This window comes from Chiloscyllium punctatum, chromosome 26 (genome assembly GCF_047496795.1).
Source record: "Chiloscyllium punctatum isolate Juve2018m chromosome 26, sChiPun1.3, whole genome shotgun sequence".
Taxonomy (NCBI): Eukaryota; Metazoa; Chordata; class Chondrichthyes; order Orectolobiformes; family Hemiscylliidae; genus Chiloscyllium; species Chiloscyllium punctatum.
In genome coordinates this window covers 24,986,637-25,011,452 of record NC_092764.1, presented here as the reverse complement: position 1 = coordinate 25,011,452, position 24,816 = coordinate 24,986,637, and the positions used below count along the sequence as shown (strand labels likewise).

The following is a 24,816-nucleotide window of genomic DNA, read 5'->3' as shown; positions in this document are numbered from 1 at the left end:
CAGCAAGAGGCCCAGAATTAGACAGGCCTTCTATTCATATGATGGTCAACTTAACTGTATATTCACTACTAGCATTAGTCAGATATAGAGAAACACCGACGACTATATTTGAGGAACAGGTTAAAAGAACGATATGATAAATAGCAGATCTTTAGGAATATAGGTTCATTGAGATTTTACTTAAGTACTGCATTGTAATTTACTGCATCAATTTTTACTCAAATATTGTATTGTTGGGTACTGATAAAATGCCTTAAGAATAGTGCTTTGTTTTTCAGCTCCCTAAAACGTGTTCTACTACTCAATTAAATCACGGCTAATCTGTATCCGAACTCAATTTGCTCACCTTTAGTCCAAATTCGTTGCCTAACAACAATTTATCAAATCCAGAAGTTCAATCGGTGTAGTATTCACTGTTGACGATGGGGGTGATGAAGATTTCCGCTAACATCTGTGTGAAAGTCTTTCCTATTTTACCCCTGAATGAAATGACCTTATTCCAATTTTAAAATTCTGCTTCCCTTATCTGAGGACATAGGCTATACCGAAAGACTCATTAATATCAATGTGTCCTTTTTTAATTTCTCAATTAGAGTCATTCGTTAACCTTCCATACAAGTGCTAGAAAAGGCAATGCAAACTGTCCTCACAACTTGATGCTTTCATGTATGGTTGGGAATACAGTATTTGTCTAACCTTGCGGTCGTGGGTCCCTCTCTTCCCTCTCCCACCCTGAGATGAGAGTGGAAGGAGGAGCCTCGTTGAGCTGGAGGAGGAGAGTTAGGGGGAGGGGGGAGAGAGAGAGAGGAGAGAGTTGGAGGAAAAGAGAGGAGGAGAGTTTGGGAGAAGAAAGGAGGGAGGAGAGTTTGGGAAGAGGGAGGAGGAGAAGAGGCAGCGAGCACATGGAGCCGGCGAGCGGGCAGCCCGAGTTGCCGTTGTCGCTGCTGTACGCGGGGGTCACGGTGGTGCTGGGTGCCGCGGTGATCCACCGCCTCCTCAGGCAGGAGCTGCAGATGGGAGTGCCGGCTGCCCTCAGTTTGTTGCTGCTCCTGCTCGCCGGGTGGGTGTGCTTCGTGGCGCTGCCTGGTTACCCCGGCCTCTGCATCTTCTCGCTGGCCTGTCTGCTCAGTTACTGCACGTTGCCGGACAGTGAGCTGCTCTCTGTCCAGGACAAGGCCATTCTAATCACAGGTAAGTGCAGCTCACCCCCCACACCGGCCTTCGAGAAACACTCGGGGTCTCTTTTTCCCGTGCGGCGATTCGTGCAACAAAAGAATTCATCCCGATCAGTTCGTGAGCATTTTTTAAAGTAACCTTGCGGAGACACTTCGATGTTAATTTTTCGTTTTAAAAGAAATCGTTTCCTTGAGAATTAAACACTTCAAAACTAAGGAAGAGGGTTGCAGATACAAGTGGTTGTCAAAAATCTAGATTCGGTGATGCCTATGTTCTCTTGCTCGTTTTTCGTTTATTTCACTCGTTTTCCTTTCCCGCGTTTGTTTTATATTTTGATTATGGAATTGTTTTCCTTTAATGTATTTACTGTTTTGTTTGTTTTCTTACAAAGTTCGTTCTCTGGGCGGACCGGTGCGTTAAGAAAAATCATTCCTCATTCAATTTATTGACTGTGTTACCTGAACTTTAAATCTTTGCCCTTTCCTCTTGAAATTACGGTCCCACTCAGCTTTCTTCTTTACTGTCGAGGCCCCTTTGCTTCTGGTTTGAAATATTTTATTGATCTGCTCTTACTTTCTCATTCTCCAATGTTTAGCTACTTCCCTGTCTAGGGAGCTGTACAGCAGCTACACAGTTATAATGTTTCACATGTACTAAATCTTTGGATGTGGAATAGTGAGAACATTAATAATTGATAGCACCACAGCATCGATTAACCATTGCTGTTTGTAATTAAGAGAAAGTGCTTATATTACATGTACTGATGTATGCATTGAGCTTGTCAGATAGGACTTTAAATAAATCAGAATAATGGATTTTAGTTTACAGTCTTGGTAAAAAGACAGAATTTATGCAAAATGTTTGGATTAATACATGCAAATTGAAACTCCTGTTTGCCACTGATTCTAAGTACCATTTTACCTTTTCAGTATTTTTACAACAGCTCCTTGTAAGTGGACCTAGCAGCTATATTTGTTATCCACCCTTGCAGACATTGCATGACCTAGCGTTAACAATTGTCTCCATTACAGTAAACCCTATACCAGAATTTATACAGATTTGACCTTCCCATAAGGACTCCTAAATAAATAAAACACCAATGCGTCAATGCTTTTACAAGCTCTAATTTAACGTTTATTTTCAATTTATACAGCGCAATAAAACACTGAGCAGAGTGTTGTTAAATATGAACACAAAGACTATCAGAATTGGTCACTCAGTGGTTTTCAGCACAGTGCAGTTGAAATTCTGAAAGATGCCATTTGTACTGTTTTTGGAGTAAAATGCAAGGTGGTTTGATGGTGCTCATAATATGAAAATGCTATTTAAACTAGCAGCCAACTCCTGATCTAATTTCTGAGCACATTTCCAAGGGACTGCCTTCTACCCATTTGAGTTTCCACAAGAAATACAAGTCCACTGTCATGTCAAGCTGGATTTTAAAAGTGCCCAGGTCTAATCCTGTTTGAGATTTTATAAACTTACTTTCCAAAGCTTCTGATGCTCAGAATTGTTGGTCACAGCACCCAAACTTTAAATCTTAATCAACTGTATGCACACAAGCAAATCTCCTTTACAGCCAACCACTGGGTAACTTGCAGCAAACAATCATTGCACTATAACCTGGACCTCCTAATCATACAGCATATTTGAGATTATAGTGTAAAACAGCTGCAGTATAATTTAAATTTAAAATAAAAACAGCTAAACAAAAAATCTTGATTTTTCTCTAGTTCAAACATGCAGTTATGAAAACTCTTTAATTTTGCTGGAAGACTTCAGTTTTGAAGGATTGTGAAAAAAGCAATTGGTTTCAAGCTTTGTGAAATGGTTTCTTTAAAAGAGGTCATTGAAAGTTTACTGTGAATATGTGATTTCTAGGAAGTCTTGTTTAAAACAAATCTGCTTGCTTCACTATACATCTTGCACAGGCTGATCTTATTTGGTTGAGCTGGAGAGAAGTCTGAAAGATACAGTTGGGTTGGAGCAAACCTGGCTCAGAACAAGCCATCAAGCTGATCTCTCTCATTTCTGAGAAGAGAGCCCCCTTCACGATTTTAGGGAGATCTATTTGATAGTGGATGAGAGTCGTGATGTGGAGGAGTCGGTGTTGGACTGGGGTGGACAAAGTTTAAAAAAATGATACAACACCAGGTTAGAGTCCAACAGGTTTATTTGCAAGTATAGGTACACAATCCTTTATCCGAAATCTGAAAAGCTCTGAAATCCAAAATCCTTTTCATGGAGTACGGGTGCTGTGAATAGATGATCCAACTCCACACCCACTTGAACCACGTCAATCAGCTGTGGGCATGGCTTAGCACTGGCAGGCATCAATTGTGTCTTAGAGCTCATGCCATTCACACGTGCATCTGCTGTTAGGTAATTTTAAAAAAAATTCACTGTGAAAATATGATTTATTCCGAAATTCGAAAAATTCAGGAAAACAACTGGCCCAAGGACTTTGGAAAAAGCATTGAATACCTGTACTAGCTTTTGGAGCAGCTGCTCCTTCATCAGGTAGCTGTGGAGCAGGATCATATGCCACAATTTATTGCAAAGGATGACACTATCACGCAACTGAAACGATATATTGAACAAACCTAGACTGCTGTTAAGTCTTTCATCTTTTGGAATGAGTGACAATCCACTCCTGTAGCCTCTGTCGTAACACTTTTCCCCAGGATCGGGGAATCCAAAACTAGAGGGTGTAGTCTTAAGGTGAAAGGGGAAAGATTTAAAAAATGAGTGGCAACTTTTCACAGAGGATAGGGTGTATATGGAACCTGAAATTTAAATCTGTTAGGGTGCCAAAGCAAGTTGTAAAGGCAAGTATAATGTAAAAGAGATTTGGACAGGTACTTGGATAAAAAAGGTTTAATGGAGTATGGGCCAATTGCAGACAAATGGGACTAGTTCAATTTAGGAAATCTGGTTGGCATTGGTCAAGTTGGACTGCAGGGTCTGTTTCCATGTTGCATGACTCTATGACTTTATCTGCCATTTCTTATCAGCAAGATAGGAATGGATTCAGTTTAATTTCTAAACCCTGCTGTTGTTTGGATTTTATTATATAAAGTAATAAAGGTAGTATCATATGTAGCATTAATTGTGATGCTTTTACAGTACAGGAAAAAAAAATACCAAATTGTTTTTGAACTCTTAGGACATGCAATACTATACAATAGTCCAGAGCATATTCTCTGATTATATTAAAGGTTGAACTTTTTATTGCTCTTCACAGTGACATTTTTATCATTTACAAGCCAATTGATGATGTTAGGTCTGAGCCTTAGGTCTTTGAATGCAGTTTAGATGTCCAAATCTAAATAGTCCAAGATTCTAATACATACGTTAACAAGTTAGAACAGACAGAAAAATCCTAAAACTTTAGTTCATATTCAAATATTAAAATTGCCTTAGATCTTGTGTCTACACTCGCTCAAAGACAATGTTAGATTTTACCCATAGTCATGGATCTAAAAGAAACACTATGTGAAGGCTGTATGAGCATTTATGGGAGGTAAGGTGTGTAGTATTAAATAACACAATGCATTCCGCATGAAAGCAAAACACTGTAGAAGCTTGAAATCTGATATAAAGCCAAACATCTGATATGAATCTCAATCCGGTTGTTCCAGATCTGTGGAAAGGGGAAAGAATTATTGAACTGGGATTACCTGAGGTGTGGCAGTCTTACTCAAACAGTCTACCACTTCGGCCCTTTTTTTTAAAAAGCAATATGAGGGAGCTCCCCAATTCTGAGAGGAGTTTCTGCCTTAGAAATGCAGAGTTCTATTTCAATTCTGATAGTCCTTCCATGGCTGAATTGTCAGAAGAAGGCAAACTACCCCTCTTTTCACAGAAATCAACCTGAAATTTAAATTGATTAAAAGATACTAGATGACTAGCAGTAGGGTAGTGTGCCAGATGACTAGGGGAAGGGTACCAGATTAGATTAGATTCCCAACAGTATGGAAACAGGGCCTTTGGCCCAACAAGTCCACACCAACCGTCTGGAGAGTAACCCACCAGGGCCCATTCCCCTACCCTATATTTACCCTGACTAGTGCACCTAACACTATGGGCAATATAGCATGGCCAATACACCTGGCCAGCACATCTTTGGATTGTGGGAGGAAACCAGAGTACCTGGGGGAAACCCACACAGACACTGGGAGAATATGCAAACTCCACACAGACAGTCACCCAATGCAGGAATTGAACCCGGGTCCCTGGTGCTGTGAGGCAGCAGTGCTAACCACGGAGCCACCATGCCACCCCACGGCACGGATTAGTAAAGTGGTAGGGGTAGGATGCGAGATGAATAGGTTTAGGGTGTCAGGTAAGTAATGGGAGGGGGAATCAGTTCTGAAAAGGAGTCAGACCAGGTGCAGAATGTGAACCCCATTTCTTTCTTCACAGATACTGCCAGATCTCCTGAATTGTTCCAGCATTCAATGTTTGTTTCAGATGTCCAGCGTCCACAGCAGTTTGCCTTTATTTGAGTTTTGTGGAATATTTGAATTAAACACTTAATATCAGGTCATTAGTCAACACTTCAAGTGGTTTTTATTTGTGTTGGTGCTGAGACAAGCTTGTACTGGTCACACCAGCAAGCTTCTCCAGAATTTTAAGCAGTTTATATACTATTCTGATTGTGGTACAGTCACAGCATCACTTCAACTGACACAATTAAGAAGGACTGGAATTTAGGACGTTGTAATAATGACACCAGATAACCAGCATCATGCTCAAGGAGCCAAAAAACCAACGCGTTGCTATTTCTTCTGTTCTTATTATGTAATGTGACAAGCCATTGTCACAACCAAATGGCACTAGACCACATCCATGCATACCTTCCACAATAGAGAAAATCCTTTTACTTGTAAATCAGGATTACCTCCTTTGATTTGGAGGTGCCAGTTTTGGACTGAGGTGTACAAAATTAAAAATCACACAACACCAGGTTATAGTCCAACAGGTTTATTTGGAAGCACTAGCATTAGGTGGTTGTGATGAAGGAGCAGCGCTCTGAAAGGTAGTGCTTCCAAATAAATCTGTTGGACTATAACCTGGTGTTGTGTGATTTTTATCTTTGTACTGTCCTTGATGGAATGTATTGTTTTCAGTTGTAGAAATAACATCATCACTAGGTGTCTGTCCAGAAGAGACTTGTTGGCTCAAAGTGGGTGCCAAGCACCAGTCACCCAGCAGGATGTCCTCAGGAGGTGTGTTTGTGATATTGTTTATTAGAACAAATGTGTGACTCTCAGCTGCAGTATAGCTACTCTTGCACTTTGTAAGCTCAGCATCTGAGAATCATATTAACCTCATATCTGTTGACCAGCTCAAAAATCCCACTTTGCATAGCATTTGTGAAGATAATCAATGTTACTGTTTAAGGCAGTTACCTTACATTAATAACATATGCCTGCGACATTAACCTTATCTATGACAGTTTAAAAAATCCAGGATTGAGTTAGGAAGTTTACAATGTGCTAATATATTTTACAGACGTAAAGATGTCATTGTCAAATACCTTTTTGTTTCTCATTTCATATTTTATTGTTTTATGTACATGGGACTGACGTAGTTCCCCTTAACACTGTGTAGTACCTGGATTTTGTGTGAAGTGGAAATTATTGCTCTCAAAATAGAATGATTTTGTCCTATGTAAGTGACATTTTCTCATTACAGTTTCATTTTGTGTTCATGTTGATACTTTTAAATCAGCAATATTAGAACCTTCAGAGCATGTGATAATATTGATGTTGCATACATGTTGCTAATCTTAACTTTCAGCTTCTGTTGTCTCATTTTGGAGTGATCCTGTAAATGACATTTGAGGTAGATGTTAGTCTCATACTTTCATGAGTACAGAAAGGTTGTAAAATGTAGCTGCATGACAACATTGATAGCATAAGAGTGCTTGATCAGATAAATTATAACCTTTCACTCTTGTTTATCCTGTTTGAGCAAAAGATTACTTCAACATGAGTTTCTTTGTTTGTTATTTAGGTGTGCAGGCATCTCACAGGCTAGATAGAATTGAAATGAATGCTGCAATTATTCTGCTTTAAATGAAGAAATTCTGTTGTCTAATTTAGATTTATCCATCTAGTGAGATATTTACTTCATAGTACAAGGAATTGCCATTTCTGAACATTTTACTAGAGGGCCATGCTAAATTGCCCATAGTGTTCAGGGATGGTAGGTTAGATGCATTAGTCAGGGTTAAATGTAGAATAATTGGGAATGGGTGTGAGTGGGATACTGTTCGGAGGGTCAGTGTGGATTTGTTGGGTCGATGGGCCTGTTTTCACACTGTAGGAATTCTACGATCTAGCTATGATAATTGAAGGACAGAAAATATAAATGCAAAAATAATGGGATTTGAAAAATAACTCAGAGTTATAACCTGGTGTTGTGTGATTTTTTTTTTAACTTTGTACTCCCCTTGATGGAATGTATTGTTTTCAATTGTAGAAATAACATCATCACTCGGTGTCTGTTCAGAAGAGACTTGCTGGCTCAAAGTGGGTGCCAAGCACCAGTCATCCAGCAGGATATCCTCAGGAGGTGTCACTAAATCACCTGTCACCAAGTGACCCTTTATTTACATTGGTCCGGCTTCCTCTGAACCAGCTGTGAATGAGCAAAACCTTTGACACTCCTGTTTATCTGTCAGCCAGAGCTGTCTGATTGAACCAGGTTAACAGCCTGAAACAGGGAACTCATATTCTGAGGTCCACCTGGCTGACATTGTTACAATCACTACATCCCTCCCATTCTAAGTCTGGGGACATAGGCCTGATGCTTTTCTTTATGCATTCCTGGAGCATTTTCACACCTGACCTGGTTCCTCTGACTCAGCCTTGGATGCGGGGGGGGGGCATGTACCAGACCACAGCCCATCTATTGTGCCCGGAGTGTCTCAGCCAAATTTCATTTCTTCTTTTAGATGATAAAGGCGTTGAGGCTGTGACATCTGCCATCTCCAACTCAGATTCTGAGGTTTCTTCAACACTAGATGGCAGTGGAGAACTTACGGCATATGATAGCCTTTCTGGATATTCTGAGGGGCAAGCTATGTGTTGTTTCTACCCTGTTTGTGAGTTTGCAGCTTCCATGTGGTCTACGTGCTTGTTTGTTCAGGACTGCATCACCTAGCCAAACTTTGTACATCATTGGACCTGACCTCGTGTTGACCATGCCTCTTAGCCTGTGGTCCCTACACCAAACATTATCCCCTGAAGTAAGCTGTTTCTCTTGCTTAGAGGAATCTTATTCTGACACTGGCTTGCCTGAAACGTTTCACCCTACCTCCTGAGGTCCTGGCTGACCTTGTTACAATCCCACAGAGTTGACTGAATATTGGTTGGTCAGATTGCAGGACACATTGCCACTATATGGCCTTATACCTCATTTGGATACTTCAGTTTTAAACCAACTATGGACCCCTTCATTCTTAAACCCCTTAACTTTTCAACAATATATTTAAGAGATAAATTGGGAGGATAAAGGATTCTGATTGAATGCTCAATACTATAGTTCCCAACATAATTGAGTTCCAGAAATCTTACAACACTTCTTAGTAGGTATGCCTTTTTACAAGATCAACTGGGATTTCTGAGGGATATGAGATGAAAAAAAAATCAGCTGTTGTGCTACAATTACAGCAGTTACTCAATTACTAATGACAAAAGTGAGTGTTACTAATGAGACAGTCATAAGTTTGTGCCAATTTCACATTGTTTAGTTTTCAGTCGGCTGCTGCCAAGTCTTGTGTTAAATTGGTGATTAAATTGCAACTCCAGAAGTTGTAAAGGAGAAATCTGATGGGCAATGGTATTATTTAAATAAAAACCACAATGAGCTCTCACTCTGCTTCAGCATTCAAATTGTGAAGTGTTTTATTTGGACAGCGCTACTATTTCATCAAAGGGAACATGACATGCTTAGAGTGTCAACAGTGAGTGCAGAAAAAAACGATAATGGACTTCTTATTTTCAAGGCTCTTGCCAGCCTATCAACAGACTTTGGGTTTGGTAGCTTTGCACCCTGCTAATGTGTTGATGATGAATCTGTTGTACCTGTTACAGAGGTATACTCTTAGATGGTGAAATATTGGCTTGATACAAACCCTATTCAGAGACCAATCAGGAGCGTAATACTGTAATTACAGGCTCATCCAATTATTCATAACACAAGATTCATAAGTGAGGAAGCCTATAGTTGATGTTATAAATTCTTAAAACATAAAGGAAGCATATCTTTAAAAAAGTTCTTCAAGGTCTTGACAATTACTTTAATCTGAGAACAAATAAAGTTCTTGAAATTTAACAGAACTCAGTGTCCAGGTGACTCAGAGAAAATTAATCAAACTGGGCAAAACTTGACAGGAGCTTTGAAATCAGAATTCCTGAGAGACATTTGTTGAAATTATTACCGAGCCTTTGTCAAACCTATTAAAGTCCAAAGAAGATTTAACTTTGGAGAAAGCTGTACCAATAGTGTTGGAAACAGAGGACCATGGATACACTTAAATAATCCTGAGAGAAAAAGGAGAACCTCATCACAGGAGAGCAACACAATGTGTTGATTTTATATGGCTTAAACACTGTAAAGATACACATGACAAGCCAACATGCAGAGTAAACCAAACATCAGATTCCAAGAGTCCACATCAGTGCTGTGGAACCAAAAAACCTGAGGCACAATCAGTGCCAAGCTATGACCAAGTAATCAGTGGCCAAGAAACCAAATTTGACAAAAAGATCACCCCGTTATAGGAAGGATATTATTAAGCTGGAAAGGGTTCAGAAAAGATTTTGAGAAGAGAGAGATTTTAAAGATATGAGCAGCAACTTTTATTTTTTAAAACAGTGTGGTTCACATGTGGAATGAACTTCCAGAGGAAGTGGTGAATGCAGGTACAGTTTCAAAGTTTAAAAGACATTTAGATAAGTACATGAATAAGAAATGTTTGGAGGGATGTGGACCAAGCACAGGAAGGTGGGGCTGTTTTGTTGGAGATTATTGTCAGCACAAACTGGTTGGATCAAAGGGTCTGTTTCCGTGCTGTCTGACTCTATAAGAACAAAAGGGTGAGTAAAACCGTGCTGTCATTCACTAGTATTGTGCTGAAGGTGGGCTAGAACAAAAGTCTCGTGAGTTGGCTGAGAATACACACGATGAGCACTAACAGTACTTTGAAATCACAGACAAATTACCGGTGTATGACTGGAGATCAGTTATTCCAGCTTCCTTTCAGAAGGTGCTTTGGAAAGAATACACCAGGGACACTTCTGCATTGCCAATTTACAGCAGGGTTCAGTCAGTGGTATCGTAGTTTGAGATCTCTAGATTGAAGATCTTGTGAATATACAGGATTGTTCAGTCTGGAAATCACTCCCCCTGTCATCACAGACAGGTCAAAAGTCTGTAAAGTTTGTCAGAAAAACCAAATGTTAGGGGCATACATGAGCAGAACAAATCACTTGAGCTTGTTAGGAAGTTTCTGGTGAAGAAATTGATACAACAGATTTGACTCTGATGTCAGATAATGACATGTCATAAGAGCAAAATTTTAATTCTTTCTCTTCCAGAGAAGACTTACCAGTACCAGTGACAGGTATCATGTTAAACAACAATCAAGTAACATGACCAAGGATGAGAAAATGTCTAGACCATTAGGAAGACAACTACAGAAGTGAATGAAAATGTTCAACCTACTCAAAAAGTTGGAAATAAAGCATTTGTGTACTTCAACACAGATGTATCAGCACATTGAGAATTTTGCTTACACAAAGATGTTGTGTCGCCATAGTCTTACCAGACCATAGAGGTTACTTTCTCATTAGAGAGAAGTGACTGGTGGTGATTTAACCTGAGGACCACCAGACCTCAGGCAAGGGAAGAGGTTGAGAAGGAGAGTCCTTCATGATAACCACAAACCGGTGATGGGAATTGAACTCGCACTGTTGGTATTGCACTGCTCTATAAACCAACAACCTAGCCAACTGAGCCAAACAGAGTCATAGAGATGTACAGCATGGAAACAGACCCTTCGGTCCAACCCGTCCATGCCGACCAGATATCCCAACCCAATCTAGAGTGAAGATAAGCTGTATAGAACTCAATGGACATATTCCAATGATGCAGGACACAGTTAAGAGATTTCATGACTCAAAAATCCAAGATACTAGAAGAAAATACCTGGTTCCCTCATGATTATTGATGAGATTGAAGGTCCCATGGATGATTTGATGAAGTAACTACCTGAGTTGACATGGAAATGTTCTTTGAAGGAATTCAGGAGATTTAAGGGTCCCCTAGATAAACCAATAGATATTCTTCTAAATCTAGTAGACAAATATCCCTTGTGAAAGACATCCAAGAAAATAAAGATCATCCAGTAGAGAAACGATTTGCAGACTAGTTGAGATCAAGAATAAGACCAAGGTCAAAGGTCTTCCAGTAAAAGAGCTGCCAAGCTCCCATTGAGCAGCTTGCCAGTGACGTGTATTTATTGATTGCCCAGACTATACACACAGGTATTTGCAGTAAAACTGGAAGTCACACCACCAAAGCAGGCCAGTCTGTTCACTAAGTACATTTGCAGTTCTCCAATCATTCCCCCTGTAGTCACAAAGAAATCTCATTAATTAATAGACCTATATGCAGACTCTAGTCAGTTCCATTTCCATCATTCTCTGAGTGCATTGCATGCATAGTCTTTAAATTGGGCAGACTTCCTTAAGGTACATTGTATGTTGTCATTGGCTGTTTGATAGCCGCCCGTTTTTAGGATGGGAACTCTGGGGATTGCCTCAATCATATGCAATATTGTTCAATTATGTTGTTCACGTTTTGCTTCTTATTGGAATTTGCACATTCTCTTTGTATCTGTGTGGGTTTACTCCTGGTTTCCTCCCACAGTCCAAAGATGTGCACGTTAGTTGAATTGGCCAAATTAAGTTGCCCAAAGTGTATCGGTTAGTTGCATTAGTCAGGGGAAATGTAGAGTAATAGGGTAGGGAAATGGATCTGGGTGGAATACTCTTTGGAAAGTTGGTGTGGATTTGTTGGGCCAAACGACCTGTTTCCACACTGTAGGTATTCTATGATTTGGAGTGTAATAATGCAGGTTATTTTTTTGAATATTGTTTCATTGGGCATGAAATCAGTTGCTAGTGCATTTTTGACTGAGTCATAGTTGTTTTTTGTTTTGCGTGGACAGAAGTGTCTCAAAGATTTCTTCAAATTTGTCATACCATAATGGAGAAGTGAAACTTTTTTTTTTCCTTTTGTCATCTGTGTTTGCAAAACCTGTCATCAAACAGGACATGCATCAAATTGCGGTAAATTTGGTAAAAACAATGCCCTCTTGAACAGATAATTACTGATTTTTCAAAACATTTTTTTGTTTGTTGACGATATCAAAAGTCTCCTTCAAAACAGAAAGTAAGTGATCCAGTTACACTGTTCAAGCTTTGACAAAAGCTACAACAGCAAAATGGTGATCATTTAAATTGAACATCGGCTATGATTACCGATATTACCCACAGTAAAATGGTAATTACAATTCAGTGCTCAGTAATTGGTTGTAAAACTGCATGAGACATGAGAAAGGTATTATTTGAATACTCTAGTTAGTTTTGTGTTTAATTCAATGAAGCACTGTTGGAAATCATTTCTAATTTAGCACCCTTTGAAGATGTACATTTTTCCTTGTTAAAGAATTTAATTAAATTTGATTTATTTAGTTAACTGATACACATCAAATATATTTAGGAAAGAAAAGTGCCGCTTGCGTTGCGTGTTTACTGTTGGTGTGGCATTGCATTGATATTAAACAAAAGTGCAAACACTCAGGGACTTGCAACATAAAATTGATGTATCGCCTGAGAAGCAACCTCTGAATGAATTGATCTGCAGCACTCCAAATTCTGGACATGCAACCTTCTTATTCTTGAGTTAGGGACCTGTGAACATTGATAAAGTGTCTTCAGACACACCACCAGAGGATAGCAATGTGGAGGGTCAGGCCACTGCAGTGCCAACAGCAATCACATATATATGTTTAAAGGAAGGGTGGGGTAGGTGATTCTGTCAGGTGGTAGTTTTGGCTAATAATGAGGAAGTGTAGAAGCCAGGATTGGTTTAGCTTTGTGGGGCAAGTGGATTATTTTAGGGGACAGTAGCCTGCCAACTTAGAAATGCTCCCCTTCAGCCTATATTCAATTTCTCCTAGGTCCTACTTCTGAAAGTGTATCTTCAAAAGTTATTTTCTACTTGTGGCCTGTTTCGTGGACTTCTTAAGAACAGGATATTGGCCCCTTTATTTGGATGTATCTATAATGTACTTTTTGGATGCTGATTTTATTTTTGCCCAGTAATATGGTTGATTGCAGGCTTCTGACTCATAACCAGCATCTTGCTGGTAATGTGTGTTTAATAATTGTCTAGACTGTACACACATTTACAGTAAGGCTGGAAGTCACATGACTATAGCAAGCCGGTTAGTACACTAAGGGTACATTTGTGTTTCCCCAATCAATCCTCTTTCCAATAAAATAAATTGCAAATACTATGATTTGAAGTTAGATTATGGTCACTAAGAAAATGATCATTTATGAACAGAACTATATGTGGACTCTAGTCTGTTCCATCAGTCTCTGCACATGCAGTATATACTCGTGTATAGGTCAAATTTTGAAGATGGTTTTTTTTGAGCTGTTGACTAATACATGAGGTATTGTTTTGGCCAATATCTGGGGATGAAATTCATGGCTGGTCTGAGTCAAAAATGGACAAACAAGAGCCAGATCTCTCAAAAAAAACAAAAGGGAAAAAAATGGCTATTATTGAATATTTATCTGCAAAATAACAGTCTCCATTCAGCCTGTTATGGCAGAATGGTCTTGTAGTTTCCCCCCCCCCCCCCCACCAACCCAGTACCAGTGGGGGATATAATCCAAGACCTACCATGGAAAGCCCAAACTGCTGATAGGTGCGAACCCATTCATTTAAATGGAAAATTTACCTTCCTGGCAGCCCCCTGGTACCGGGTTCTGGAACGTTCCCTGTAAAATGTCAGGCCACAGCAAACCGTGGGCAATTGAAACCGTGGAAACTGACACCGCAAATGTGGCAGTTGCCTCGTACTGTTGTACCATTACAGTAATTCTGAAAACTTGGAACAAAGAGTGATGGCTAGCAGACTGGAAGACCTGGAATGGAGTGGTACAGCCAGCAGACTGGAAAGCTGGAGCGGAGTGCAATGGGCAGGCACACTGCCTCATAAATGTGGATCTGTAAATGTGAAGAACTAGGGTTAACTTGTATTTTCCATAAGGTAAAAACAATGACTACAGATGCTGAAAATATAATACTGGATTAGTGGTGCTGGAAGAGCACAGCAGTTCAGGCAGCATCCAACAAGCAGCGAAATCGACGTTTCGGGCAAAAGCCCTTCATCAGGAATAAAGGCAGTGAGCCTGAAGCGTGGAGAGATAAGCTAGAGGAGGGTGGGGGTGGGGAGAGAGTAGCATAGAGTACAATGGGTGAGTGGGGGAGGAGATGAAGGTGATAGGTCAGGGAGGAGAGGGTGGAGTGGATAGGTGGAAAAGAAGATAGGCAGGTCGGACAAGTCAAGGAGACAGTGCTGAGCTGGAAGTTTGAAACTAGGATGAGGTGGGGGAAGGGGAAATGAGGAAGCTGTTGAAGTCCACATTGATGCCCTGGGGTTGAAGTGTTCCGAGGCGGAAGATGAGGCGTTCTTCCTCCAGGCGTCTGGTGGTGAGGGAGTGGCGGTGAAGGAGGCCCAGGACCTCCATGTCCTCGGCAGAGTGGGAGGGGGAGTTGAAATGTTGGGCCACTGGGCGGTTTGGTTGATTGGTGCGGGTGTCTCGGAGATGTTCCCTAAAGCGCTCTGCTAGGAGGCGCCCAGTCTCCCCAATGTAGAGGAGACCACATCGGGAGCAACGGATACAATAAATGATATTAGTGGATGTGCAGGTAAAACTTTGGATGTGGAAGGCTCCTTTAGGGCCTTGGATAGAGGTGAGGGAGGAGGTGTGGGCACAGGTTTTACAGTTCCTGCGGTGGCAGGGGAAAGTGCCAGAATGGGAGGGTGGGTTGTAGGGGGGTGTGGACCTGACCAGGTAGTCACGGAGGGAACGGTCTTTGCGGAAAGGGGTGGGGAGGGAAATATATCCCTGGTGGTGGGGTCTTTTTGGAGGTGGCGGAAATGTCGGCGGATGATTTGGTTTATGCGAAGGTTTGTAGGGTGGAAGGTGAGCACCAGGGGCGTTCTGTCCTTGTTACGGTTGGAGGGGTGGGGTCTGAGGGCGGAGGTGCGGGATGTGGACGAGATGCGTTGGAGGGCATCTTTAACCACGTGGGAAGGGAAATTGCGGTCTCTAAAGAAGGAGGCCATCTGGTGTGTTCTATGGTGGAACTGGTCCTCCTGGGAGCAGATACAGCGGAGGCGGAGAAATTGGGAATACGGGATGGCACCAACACATTCCACCCTGACCTTAAATTTACCTGGATCATCTTTGACACCTCGCTCCCCTTCCTGGACCTCTCCATCTCCATTAGTGACGACCGACTTGACACTGACATTTTTTTACAAACCCACCGACTTCCATAGCTACCTGGATTACACCTCTTCCCACCCTATCTCTTGCAAAAATGCCATCCCGTATTCCCAATTTCCCATATATCTCATGTATAAGATTTGTTGGCCAAACATAAGGGGTTAACTTATACATGAGATCGACCTATACATGAGCTTATGCGGTAGCCTTTAAATCTTAGACTTTCTATTGGTACAGGTGTATTTTGTCATTGGCTGTTTGATATTTGCTCAGTTTTAGGATGGGGACTCCGAGGAGTTTCAATCACATGCTGAGTGCTGTTGCATGGTTGCTGTTGCATGGTAACTGTTGCTGGGGAATGGCGGGCCTCAGGGACTGATGGTCGTTCTGTACTTTGCACAAGTGAAGAGATCACATCTTGCTGAAGTGTTGCTGGCATTGAAGGCACAGCTTCTCGGTGTACATAGAGATGTGAATCTGATAATGTATCTGGTCATTTAAAATCACTGTATACAATTTTGGTGATGACTGCTCAACATAAGGTATCACATGTTGTTATTAAGAGCATGAAAGTGTACACTTTGGCTCTCCACTGCTCAGTTCTTGCCATGACTTGCCAGTTTGAGCAAGTAAAATTTAGCTTTCCAACCTTCTGTCATTTTACCTTTTGATTCTGTAGCTGTGCCTATAAGATGTAGGAGCCAAAGTAGACCATTCATCTGATCTGATAAGCCTTAACTCCATATTCGTGCCCATCTTCCCTGTAATCATTGACTCCCTCATTGATTAAACATTTATCTTTTTCAGTCTTAAATATTCTTAATGAACATACCTTGATAAGTCTCCTCAGGAAAAAAAATCCACAGATTCACTTCCCTCTGAGAAGAAATTCCTCCTCATTTTTGTCTTAAATCTGCAGCCCCTTATTCCGAGATTATGGCTACTAGTCCTATACTCTCTCCCATGAGGAGAAACAACCTTTCTGCATCTACATTATGCAGTCCCCTAAGAATCTTATGTTTCAGTCAGGTCATCTTCCATTCTTCCAAATTCCAATGAGTACAGGCCCAACCTACTCAACCTCTCCTCATAAGGCTGTTCTTCCATACCTGGTAAAAACAATAACTGCAAATGCTGGAAACCAAATACTGGATTAGTGGTGCTGGAAGAGCACAGCAGTTCAGGCAGCATCCAATGAGCAGCGAAATCGACGTTTCGGGCAAAAACCCTTCATCAGGAATAAAGGCAGTGAGCCTGAAGCATGATGAAGGGCTTTTGCCTGAAACGTCGATTTCGCTGCTCGTTGGATGTTGCCTGAACTGCTGTGCTCTTCCATACCTGGTATCAGCCAAGTCAACCTTCTCTGGATTGCCTCCAATGCCAGTGTATCTTCCCTTAGATAAGGCCCTCAAAATTGTTCAAAGTATTCCAGCTGTATTCTGTCTAGTGCTTTGTATAGTTTCAGCAAAGGTGGTACTTTTGTGGTACATTCCCTTTTGAAATAAAGTTCAACATTCCATTTGTCTTCCCTATTATTCACTGAACTCGGATGCTCTTTATTTTATGATTCATACGTAAGAACTCCCAAATTCCTCTCTTCTGGAGCTTACTGTGGTGTTTCTCCTTTAAAATAATATTCAGCTCCTCAACTCTTCCTGTTAAAGTGCATAACCTCACGTTTTCCCACATATTTCATCTGCCAAGAGTTTAATGCATGGGCATCCTCTGGGTGCTGTGGCTTCCTCCCACAGTCCAAAGATATGCAGGTTAGATGGATTGGACTTGCTAAATTGTCTCGTAGAGTCGAAGGATACGCAGGCTAAGTGGATAAGTTGTGGGAAATGCAGGTAACTCGGATAGGGTGGGAGTCTGGGTGGGGTTAAAAAAACAAAATGGTGGCACAGTGGCTCATTGGTTATCACTGGTATCTCACAGCACCATAGAACTGGGTTCAGTTCCACCCTTGGGCAACAGTCTTTGCGGGGTTTGCACATTCTCCCTGTGTCGACATGGATTTCCTCCAGGCGCTCCAGCTTCCTCCCATAGTCCCAAGAATGTGCAGCTTAGATGGATTGGCTATGCTAAATTGCCCATGTGTCAAGGGATGTGTAGCTGAGGTGGATTAAATGTTTTGAGTAATATGTGTTTAATGGCAGTTACATTAACAGACAGAGGCAGAAGTTTAGGTCTCATGAGTATAGCAAGTCAGTCAACACATGGCGTGTGTGCTTTCCGGGAACCGTGAAGAGCAGTTTCTATTCCTAAATTCCAAATACAAAATATTTTCTAAACATTGAAATAGTCTTAACTTATATTGTTGTAAAAATAAGGCAATTTTAGCATGCTTTAAAATATTTAGTAATATCATTGTCAAACAAGTGTTACCTCTTTGTTTAAATAAAGCTTGGCTGTCCCAGGAGCATCCAGAATAAGGTGGGTGCACTTGCAGAATGGGTTGATACCTGGGACTTTGATATTGTGGCCATTTCGGAGACATGGATAGAGCAGGGACAGGAATGGTTGTTGCAGGTTCCGGGATTTAGATGTTTCAGTAAGGGAAGGTAGTAAAAGAGGGAGAGGTGTGGCATTGTTAGTCAAGAATAGTACTATGGTGGCAGAAAGGATGTTTGATGAGGACTCTTCTACTGAGGTAGTATGGGCTGAGATTAAAAACAGGAAAGGAGAGGTTACCGTGTTGGGAGTTTTCTATAGGCTTCCGAATATTTCCGAGATGTAGAGGAAAGGATAGCAAAGATTATTCCAGATAGGACTGAAAGTAACAGGGTAGCTGTTTTGTGTCCTTTTAACTTTTGAAATATTGACTGGAAATACTATAGTTTGAGTACTTTAGATGGGTCAGTTTTTGTCCAATGTATGCAGGAAGGATTCCTGGCACAGTTCATAGGCCAACAAGAGGCAAGGCTACATTGGATTTGGTACTGGCTAATGAACCTGGCCAGGTGTTAGATTTGGAGGTAGGCGAGCACTTCAGTGATAGTGACCACAATCTTTGGTTAAGTTTACTTTGGCTTTGGAAAGGGATAGGTATTTATTGCAGGGCAAGAGTTATCGCTGAGAGAAAGGCAATTATGATGCGATTAGGCAAGATTTAGGATGCATAGGAATGGGAAGGCAACTGCAAGGGATGGGCACAATTGAAATATGGAGCTTATTAAAGGAACAGCTACAGCATGTCCTTGATAAGTATGTACCTGTCAGGCAGGGAGGAAGCGGTCGAGTGAGGGAGCAGTGGTTTAATAAAGACGTTGAATCTGTTGTCAAGAAGAAGAAAGCGGCTTATGTTAGAATGAGACATGGAGGCTCAGTTAGGGCACTTGAGACTTACAGGTTAGCCAGGAAAGACCTAAATAGAGAGCTAAGAGCCAAGAAGGACTTGAAGTTGTTAACAGATAGAGTCAAGCAAAACCCAAAAGCTTTCTATAGACTTGTCAGGAATAAAAGAATGACTGGAGTAAGATTAGGGCCAATCAAGGATAGTAGTGTGAAGCTGTGTGTGGAGTCTCGGGAAGTATGAGAAGCACTAAATGAATATTTTTTTGTCGGTCTTCACACTGGAAAAAGACAATGTTGTCGAGGAGGATACTGAGATACAGGCTACTAGACTAGATGGGATTGAGGTTCATAAGGAGGAGGTGTTAACAATTCTGAAAAGTGTGAAAATCTGTACATCCCCTGGGCCGAATGGGATTTATCCTAGGACCCTCTGGGAAGCCAGGGAGGAGACTGCAAAGCCTTTGGCTTTGATCTTTATGCCGTTATTGTTGACCGGAATAGTGCCAGGAGACTGGAGGGTAGCAAATGTTGTCCCCTTGTTCAAGAAGTGGAGTAGAGATAACCCTGGAAATTATAGACCAGTGAGCCTTACCTCGGTTGTGGGTAAAGTTTTGGGAAAGGTTATGAGAGAGAGGATTTATTATCATCTAGAAAGGAATAATTTGATTAGGGATAGTGAACACGGTTTTGTGAAGGGTGCCTCACAAACCTTATTGAGTTCTTTGAGAAGGTGACCAAACAGGTGGATAAGGATAAAGCAGTTGATGTGGTGTATGTGGATTTCATTAAGGCATTTGATAAGGTTCCCCATGGTAGGTTATTGCACAAAATACGGAGGCATGGCATTGAGGGTGCTTTAGTGGTTTGGATCAGACATTGGCTAGCTGAAAGAAGACAGTGGGTAGTGGTTCATGGGAAATGCTCATCCTGGAGTTCAGTTACTAGTGATGTACTGCAAGGATCTGTTTTGGGGCCACTGTTGTTTGTCATTTTTATAAATGACCTGAATGAGGGCGTAGAAGGATGGGTTCGTAAATTTGCAGATGACACTAAGGTTGGTGGAGTTGTGGATAATGATGAAGGATGTTGTAGGTTACAGAGGGACATAGATGAGTTGCAGAGCTGGCATGAGAGGTGACAAATGGAGCTTAATGCGGAAATGTGTGAGGTGATTCACTTTGGAAGGAGCAACAGGAATACAGAGTATTAGGCTATTGGTAAGATTCTTGGTAGTGTAGATAAGCAGAGAGATCTGTGTCCATGTACATCGATCCCTAAAAGTTGCCACCCAGGTTGATAGGGTTGTTAAGAAGGCATACCATGTGTTAGCTTTTATTGGTAGAGGGATTGAGTTATGGAACCATGAGGTCATGTTGGAGCTGTAGAAAACTCTGCTGCAGCCACACTTGGAGCATTGCAGACAGTTCTGGTCACCACATTATAGGAAGGACATGGAAGCTTTGGAAAGGATTCAGAGGAGATTTACTAGGATCTTACCTAGTATGGAGGGAAGGTCTTACAAGGAATGGATGAGGGACTTGAGGATGTTTTCATTAGAGAGAAGGAGGTTGACTGGCGACTTAGTTAAGACATATAAGATAATCAGAGGGTTAGATCCGGTGGACAGTGAGATCCTTTTTTCTGTTGATGACTAATACGAGGGGACATAGCTTTAAATTGAGGGGTGATAGATATAGATGTCAGAGATAGTTTCTTTACTCAGAGTGTTGTAGGGGCGTGGAATGCCCTGCCTGCAATAGTAGTAGACTCACCAACCTTAAGGGCATTTAAATGGTCAATGGATAAACAAATGGATGAAAATGGAATAGTGTAGGATAGATAGGCTCCAGATTGGTTCCACAGGTCGGCACAACATCGAGGGCCGAAGGGCCTGTTCTGTGTTGCAATTTTCTATGTTCATGTTCAAAAAGGAATGCAATTGTGTAATGCAACAGCAACTGATATTCTATAAATCCAGATTGGGAATCCTTTACCTGAAAACCTTGGGTTTCGATTAAGGATATTTTCAGTTTTTGGATCCATGAAAGAGAGCATTGCTTTTTTTGATGCTGGTCAAGAACAGAAGACCCACAATTTCAAACAGCTGCACATTGGGTGGAGGCTGAGAATTTGAATCTAACTGTGCAACAATATTGTGCTCAGAAAAGAGTCAAAGAAGACACCTTACTCATGTCTATTTCTGTGGAGTTGATTCAGGTTGGGTATTTACGCCAGTATGAGACCCTGCAACAGTTTCTGATTGTTCACCACGTTTTGTTTTACGACTACAGTTGAGCCTATATGTCAATTTCAATAGTTGGAGTTTAATCTTCTCTTTTATGGCAATATGTAAACCAGATCATAACGATTTTATCCTCCATTTTGTAGTTTTCCAGGCTTCATTGTTTTGCATTCACCATTCAGGCCCTTTTTGGAAATAAATTGCTTAACCCAAGCAGACTTCTCAACAAACTGTATTCGACCCTTTGCAAAAATAAAAGTTTCACTTGGCCCAAATGAATCTAAATGCAAAGTTCTTTTTTCCAAAATGGCTGAACTCCATATATCCCCGGGTTTTATTTTCAGGTTCGATTGGGTCTGCTTCCAAAATGATCTTTTGGTTTTACGGTCTTTTTGATTTTTGATGCTCGGTTAATGGATACCTCACTTGTGATGCATTTTTGATCCTAAAGTTGAACATGGTAAGGTCCTGGGGAGTGTTGCTGAACAAACAGACCTTGGAGTGCTGATTCATAAGTCCTTGAAAGTGGAGTAGCAGGTAGATGGGATAATGAAGGGGTGTGTTTGCCTTTATTGGTCAGTGCATTGAGTTTTAGCGTTGGGAGGTCATGCTGTGGCTGTACAGGACATTGGCTAGGCCAATATTGGAATACTGCATGCAATTCTGGTCTGCCTGCTATTGGAAGGATGTTGTGATGGTACTGCTCCTTTAACAAGGTTGTGTTGACCTTGGTTTTAGACAGTCATAAACACAGACTCATGGAGATCTAAGTGTGAAGGGTTTTAGGGCCAATTTGGTTATAGCTAACAGATACTTCCTCAGGCAAAAGGCTTTCAAGTTTTTAAAAAAGCAATTGTACAATGAAAAACTGTACAGTTCTCCCAGCTCAGCTTTTATCTGGTTTGGTTTCAGCAAGCAGTCATTTGTGAAGCTGTTGGACCAAAAAGAAGCAGGTCCATGCTGATCCATCCTCTCTCTGACATCTCGCCTGTAAGCCCTTTTTTGCCAAGGGGTGTTTACAGTGATTATTGCAGGAATTTGGAGCAGCATCATTAAGTTGGAATAATCTGTTGGGTTTTTGGATAGGTTAAGTTATTCTACATTCTGTTCTCTTTGTGTTTAATTCTGTAATCTTGTAAAAAAATTCTGTTTTGTTTAAAACTAAGTGGTTGGGCCAGCTACATGTCTCCTGGAATATCCACTTTAGACCTGCTTCAAACAGCCAGCAAAGTTAGGATCCTAAATTTTTTTTAGGGTTCTTGGCCTGGCTCATAACATTGTGAAATTTGCAATGGTTCAGAAAAGATTTACAAGAATGTTGCCAGGGTTGGAGATTTGAGCGATAGGGAGAGGCTGGATAGGCTGGTCGATCTTTGCTTGGAGTGGCGGAGGCTGAGTGGTGACCTTATAGAGGCTTCTAAAATCGTGAGGGGCATGGATATAGTAAATAGACAAGGTCTTTTCCCTGGGGTGGGGGTGTCCAGAACTAGAGGGCATAAGTTTAAGCTGAGAGGAGAAAGATTTAAGAGACTTAACGGGCAACTTTTTCATGCAGAGGGTGATGCATGTTTGGAATGAGCTGCCAGAAGAAGTGGTGGAGACTGGCACAATTACAACAGTTAAAAGGCATCTGGATGAGAATATGAGTGGGAGGGGTTTAGAGGGATATGGGCCAAGGGCTGGCAAAAGAGACTAGAGTTGTTTGGGATGTCTGCTTGGTGTGGACGAGTTGGACTGAAGGGTGTGTTCCCATTTTGTACACCTATTATTCCATCTTACTACTGCCTCCCCTTTTGTGAGTGTGTTGTAAAAATGATCAGATAATCAAATTCTGAAATTTCTCCTCCCAGTGCAAAATTACCACTTAAAAATGAGCATAAGAAAAAAAAGACAGTGTCTCACGACAAGAGGGCAATTTAGTTTGAAGTAAATAGAAAGTTTACCTGGTGCGATACATAATGGGTAATCAATTCAAAATCACCCATTTTATAACATTTGTGTGACTCCCTGTTTGAGTGAATAACAGGAAAGTGCATAACAATGATTCTTTTATATTTTACAAAATGCATCTCTGGTATAAATTACACATGAAAATTATTGAAGTACCCTTAGGAAGTCACAATGTCTCTGTTAAATCTTAAACTATTATTCGTGAATTTTTATACACTTGCTCCATAACTTGCTGTGGTGGTGATGCTAATATAATTTTAACGGGGTGATTGCATAATTAAAACCATTTATAAAACTCACAGTCCACAGCCATGTGCGGGTGCTTAAACATTTTTGAGACAATCATCTGATTAAGGTGGGATCCTTTATTAGACCGATCCATCAGATTGACTAAGTTAGTACCTGATTGGGTGATGCTGGTAGCATTTTAACAACATCTCACCAGTGTGTCTGCTCATTAAAACTACTTGATGAAGAGTAAAGGGACTAAAAGGTCAACTTTAAGGTATCTCTGTGGAGCAAGGAGGAGCAATCATTCTTCACCAGGACACACAAGCAATGTATGGTCACACTGCAACCCAAGCATGGCCCCTAACTTAGTTAAGTATCAGTAACTATTCCTGAGAGTTAATATTGTTTGTTGTGATGAAGAATTAGCCTTCATATTTGCCTTTTATAATAATCCATATTAATTTTTTTTTGGCACAAGCAAAGTAAATCATGCCAATGTTATATTTAACTCTGCCCTGGATGCCATGGCATTGTTTCAAAGAAGAACATTGGAGTTACACTCAGTGCCCTGGCATTGACAGTGTGATGCTTCGCATATCCACCTTGCCAGCAATCTGTCTTTTTGATGCTGAAAGAAACTCTCGACTCTGATTTCTAGCAAGTGCAGTGCTCACTTTCTCCGAACTGTAAAGACAGCCTAGAGAAAGGAGAAGGCAGCAAATCCGCACCTTCTCAGCCCACTGTCTTCCTCTATAATACGTGCAGCAGAGACTTCTAAAATAGAGGGGGGGGCTCCTGAGCCCAACTAGGTAATGCTTAACACAGCATGATCATTGCCTGACCAATAAAAGGCTGCCATCACTGAGCCAATATTTATCCATTATTATTACTATTAACTGCACAAAACACACATTGTCATTGTGACATAACTGTGAGAGTTTGCTGTGCAAATATTAAATGCTATGTTTTCCACATCATAACAGTAACTGGAGTCTATGGGTGGAATTGAGGGACCACTAAGGCAAAAAAAAACCCATAATGGGAGCCATGGCTGACAAAGGAAATCAGGAAATGTATCAAAGAAAAAGAGAGAGCCAAGAGCACTGGGAAATCAGAAGATTGGGAAGGCTACAAAAACAAACAGGGATAACATAGAGAAATAAGGAAGAAGAGGATCAAATATGAAGCTAGACGAGCCAGTAATATTATAAATGATAGTAAATGTTTCAATACATAAGAAACAAACGAGAGGCAAAAGTAGGACCACTCCAAATTGATGCTGGAAGGGTCGAGATGGGAGATAAGGAAATAGCT

The 24,816-nt window shown here is 41.0% G+C and overlaps 1 protein-coding gene across 1 annotated transcript in view; it reads left to right on the top strand.

The window, feature by feature from the left end:
* Positions 1–811: 811 nt before the first annotated feature.
* The window catches only part of hsd17b2 (hydroxysteroid (17-beta) dehydrogenase 2), a 45,771-nt gene continuing 21,766 nt past the window's right edge, over positions 812–24,816 (top strand). Inside the window, exon 1 of the mRNA XM_072595949.1 lies at positions 812–1,191. Within this exon, the coding sequence (XP_072452050.1) occupies positions 903–1,191 (289 nt within the window). The 5' untranslated portion in view covers positions 812–902. The remainder of the gene's footprint in view (positions 1,192–24,816) is intronic.